This window comes from Plectrocnemia conspersa, unplaced genomic scaffold (assembly GCF_051122295.1).
Source record: "Plectrocnemia conspersa isolate PC_06_02 unplaced genomic scaffold, ASM5112229v1 ptg000014l, whole genome shotgun sequence".
NCBI lineage: Eukaryota > Metazoa > Arthropoda > Insecta > Trichoptera > Polycentropodidae > Plectrocnemia > Plectrocnemia conspersa.
The window spans coordinates 34,473,325-34,477,587 of record NW_028277178.1 but is presented as its reverse complement, the minus strand read 5'-3'; the positions used below and the strand labels follow the sequence as shown (position 1 = coordinate 34,477,587).

Here is a 4,263-nt window from a genome sequence, read left to right as displayed (position 1 = left end):
TGTGCTTAGGCATTTTATGTTTGTATTTAAATTTAAGTTTTGCTTTGTCGTAATCACCGATTCTTGAAATTAGTGGGTTTGCGTGGTCTCGCGAGATTTTTTTATAGTATTTTTCGGTTTGATAATAACAGTATTCTTTAATGGTAGGAATTAAATGTTTGGTGTGGAGTTTTTTAAGGTTAGTATAAAACGGTGTATTATAAATTATTTTTATGGCTTTATTTTGAATTACTTGAAGTTTATTAAAATTACTATTACTCGCGTTACTCCACACTGAACAAGCGTAAGTTAAAACAGGTCTGATTAATTGTCTATAGACTAGAATTTTATTTTTTATTGTAAGCGCACTTTTTCTATTAAATATTGATTTTAGAGCCGCAATGGCGCCGAGCCCTTTCGACCGGAGTTCAGTTATATGTTTATTGAATTTTAGTCTGGAGTCCAGGTGTATACCCAGATATTTAACGCTCGCTCTCCATTCAATGTTATGCCCTTGTTCACTTTTAATGGGTGCAGGCAAGGGTTGTCTACGTTTAGTGAATATTATTGCTTCTGTTTTGTCTTGATTAATTTTAATTCTCCATTTCATAAAATATTTTTTTAAGTTTTCAAGGGATTTTTGAAGTTTAACTGCAATAGGTTTAAGACCATAAGAACTAGTAAGGATTGCAGTGTCGTCAGCGTACATTGAGAGTTTAGTATTTTTTAACATTGGAATATCATTAGTATATAGAATGAAGAGAAACGGGCCAAGTATACTTCCTTGAGGAACACCAGCTGGTATTTTACGCGGTGTCGAAAATGTATTATTTAGCGAAACAACATAGCTTCGATTCTTCAGGTAAGACCGTAACATGTGAATAATGTAATAGGGAGTTTCATATTTTAAAAGTTTATACATTAATCCATCATGCCATACTGTATCAAAAGCCTTTTCCATATCTAATAATAAAAGACCAGAACTTTTTTTCATATTAAAATCGGCAGATATGTGCTCTGTTAATCTATTAAGTTGATGCGTAGTCGAGTGATTTTCGCGGAAACCAAATTGCTCATTAATGAGTTTGCTATTAAGAGATTCCTTTAATCGAGATAATATAATTTTTTCAAATAATTTGCTAAATGAGGGAAGTAAACTTATCGGGCGGTAGTTAATTGGTATGTTATCTGCTTTGCCAGGTTTTTTTATCGGATGAATTTTTGCCGTTTTCCAGATTATTGGGAAATATCCAAAAGATAAGCATGAATTAAAAATGTTATTTAAGTACTTAAAGCAAACAAAAGGAAGGTTTTTAATCAATATATTCTCTAATTTATCTATACCTGGAGCCTTTTTATTTGATAATCGTTTAACAATACTAAGAATTTCTGATATGCCGACTTGGTTAATGGATTTTTTATCTATTGGAGTTTTACTAATATCTTTAATTGCCCGGTCTACTTTATTTTGGGTTTTTTGGTCAATGTAATTTTGCGTAAGTTGATAAGATGTAGAAAATGTCTCAGCTAAAATCTCGACCTTCTCCTGAGTCGTGTTAGCTACGTTGTTTCCGGTTTTTAAAGGTGGTATATTTGAGTTTTTATTTTTAAGCGATTTCGTCATTCTCCATAAGGAATTATCTCCCGGTTTCAAAGCTTTTAGTTTACGCGACCACGAAGCGTTTTTGATGTTTTGAATTTGAACGCGAATTTCATCAGTTAGTTTGTTAATTAGAGTTTTAAGTTGGGGCGATTTATTTTTGTGCCATTGCTTTCTCATATTATTTTTAATTTTAATACGTTTAATTATTTCTGGGGTGAGTTCTATGTTATTCCAAATATTTTTACGCGACGGAATTGATGATATTTTGGCCTGCTCGATCACGGATGTTAAGTAATGAATATCATCGTCAATAGTTTTAGTGTCATTTGAGGTATAATTCTGTCGTTTAATCAATACCCGAGACTCTACTATGCTTCTGAATCGCTTCCAATCAGCCTTTGCATAATTGAAAACGACCTCAGACACCATCTCGACCTCACCGTCCAACGTAAAGAATACTGGAAGGTGGTCCGAGGACAGAGCCTGGATGCAGTGCATGTTTGAAATCCGGGAATTACCCTTGACCAACGTTATGTCCAGAATTGACGGAGTCGTGTGGTTGGTAGGATAATGCGTTGGGGATTTCGGAAAATTTACAGTAGTGTCCGTATCGTGTAAATAATCAAAGATTAATTTACCGGATCGATTCGTACCGGGGCAATCCCAATGCATGTGTCTCGCGTTAAAGTCTCCAGTTAATATCACGGATTCTCCAAGACGAAACACATCATCAAGGTCACCTCGAAGCAACCTGTCACCGGGAGAATTATACCCCGCGACAATTATTATTAATTTATTATCGTGTTTAATTTGTATCGCGACAGTTTCAAGATTAGTCGTGTTTGTTGTAATGCGCGCGTGTTTAATTGATTTTTTTACAAATATCGCGACCCCTCCGCCTGGCCTTGAGAGACGGTCCCTCCGGAGGCAGACAAAGTTCGGTATAAAAACGTTGACGTGTGGTTTGAGGTAAGATTCGGTGATTACGACAATATCAATTTTGTACTCACTGATCAGCAGTTCCAGTTCTCCAGTTTTATTTCGGAATCCGCGTGAATTCCACGTCAAAACGTTGAGCCCCACCTTAGAAGAGCACATCGAGATATTCGACCATCATCAAGGCGATCTCCATTTTGCTGGCACACTTTCCAGCCTTGGTCCTGATTTCTTGAAGGACGAGCAACATCCTGCGTAGCTCTGAAGTTGGCATTGTGTCTGAGAGGGGCTCCTCAGGCTGCCTGGTTTGGGGACGTTGTGGCGCCTTGTTTATTGGTGCTGGTGCGGCGCCAACCTGGGCGTTCCATGAAGTGGCTGATGAGATCACTGCTGGGGTGGTTGAGGTTTTTACCAACGCTGGTTTCGTTGGTTTCAGTGCAGGAAATTGCGCTTGCTCGAGGTTGAATATGTTGTTCGGCTGCGACGAGTGAACAGTGGGAGTCGGTCTCTGTTGTCTCTTCTGAGTTTTCTGTAGGTATTCTAACCTACGAGGGCAGTCCTTAAAATTGGCCGGATGGTCTCCTCCACAACCAGTGCAGATGGCGGGTGCTTCTCGGTCCTTCTTAGAGCACTCGTTCGTGGCGTGGTTTCCGGGGCATTTGACGCACCTGGGAGCTCGTTGACAATTTCTTGCAGCGTGGCCGAATTGTTGACACCTGAAACATTGCGTTAAATGCAACTTATTACGCTTGTACTTTTCAAGCGTGGCCTTGGTGAAGCAAACGTACCGGATGCTTCTTATAGTGCTCGTTGTTGTATTAGCCGGAAACTGGACAAGGTAGAGCCTGGAGTCTCCTTGTTTCTCGGTCTTGGTCTTCATTGCCGTCACCTTGACGACGCTAAGTCCTTGACGTTCGAGATCTGCGGCAATGTCTTCGGTGGGGACCTCTGGGAGCCCTCTCAGCACGGATTTCACTGTTTTATCGTCGTCGGCGGTGAATGTGTGAAAGGCGCGTTGGCCCTTCAGTCCATCCATTAACAACGCGCGTGCTTCAAACGACGCGCAAAGTACTGACACATTGCCACTTCCCGTGTATCGCAACGAGAAGTTCGATGTTTTTGTGATCGACTTAATCAAGTCGATCGTCTGGAGGTGTGTTCCCGTGATCTCTACGATCACAGGCGGTATCCTCTGCTGCTTCCTTTCGATCACTTCGGGAAGCTTTTCATACCTGTTTTGGCTCGTGGTCGGAGGCATCTTAGCATCCTGGGAAACTTTCGATGTCTTTTTGGGTACCTGCCACTCGTGGTCTGGCAGGCCTGAAGTTGATTGTGAGGCGTTTAGGTACGCCTTCAACGTTCCAAGAGAACGCTTGCGCGTCTGCGCCTTCTTCATGGCGCTGTCTTTGTAGCTAATTGCAGTGGGCGTGTCTATCGTTGCAGAACGGTAGCGGGGGTGTCCTTCGTACGATAACGGAGCGAAGCGCGAATGCGACCGCTCGCGTCAACAGCACAGAGTGGACTGGTCTCTATACATGAAATGTTGAGAAGCCTAAAGCTCATCTAAGTAAAATATAAAAAATATATATTTTTGCTTGAAAACAAGCGATGTATCAGTTCGATCGTACCCCCATACTAGCCATTTTGAGACTTTCGGAAGAGTTAACGCTCTTAACTGCTTGGTTTCGAAGATTAAAATTTTAATTTTTAATATCGCATTGAACTAACGTGCAGCCCCTATACGT

General features: G+C 40.8%; 1 protein-coding gene across 1 annotated transcript; it reads right to left on the bottom strand.

The window, feature by feature from the left end:
• Positions 1-324: 324 nt before the first annotated feature.
• LOC148226818 (uncharacterized) lies at positions 325-4,033 on the bottom strand. Its single transcript, XM_088204403.1, has 2 exons — positions 3,307-4,033; positions 325-3,234 (listed from the first exon to the last, which is right to left on the bottom strand). Exons 1-2 carry the CDS (start codon positions 3,912-3,914, stop codon positions 2,667-2,669), a joined length of 1,176 nt encoding a protein of 391 aa, XP_088060529.1. The 5' UTR covers positions 3,915-4,033; the 3' UTR covers positions 325-2,666.
• Between the last annotated feature and the right edge of the window lie 230 nt (positions 4,034-4,263).

Bases quoted from the DNA above. Each gene is read 5' to 3' on its own strand.
- LOC148226818 (XM_088204403.1), bottom strand. From the start codon at position 3,914: ATGAAGAAGGCGCAGACGCGCAAGCGTTCTCTTGGAACGTTGAAGGCG. The intron at 3,235-3,306 runs GTACGTTTGCTT...GCAATGTTTCAG, and splicing joins AGCACTATAAGAAGCATCCG to GTGTCAACAATTCGGCCACG.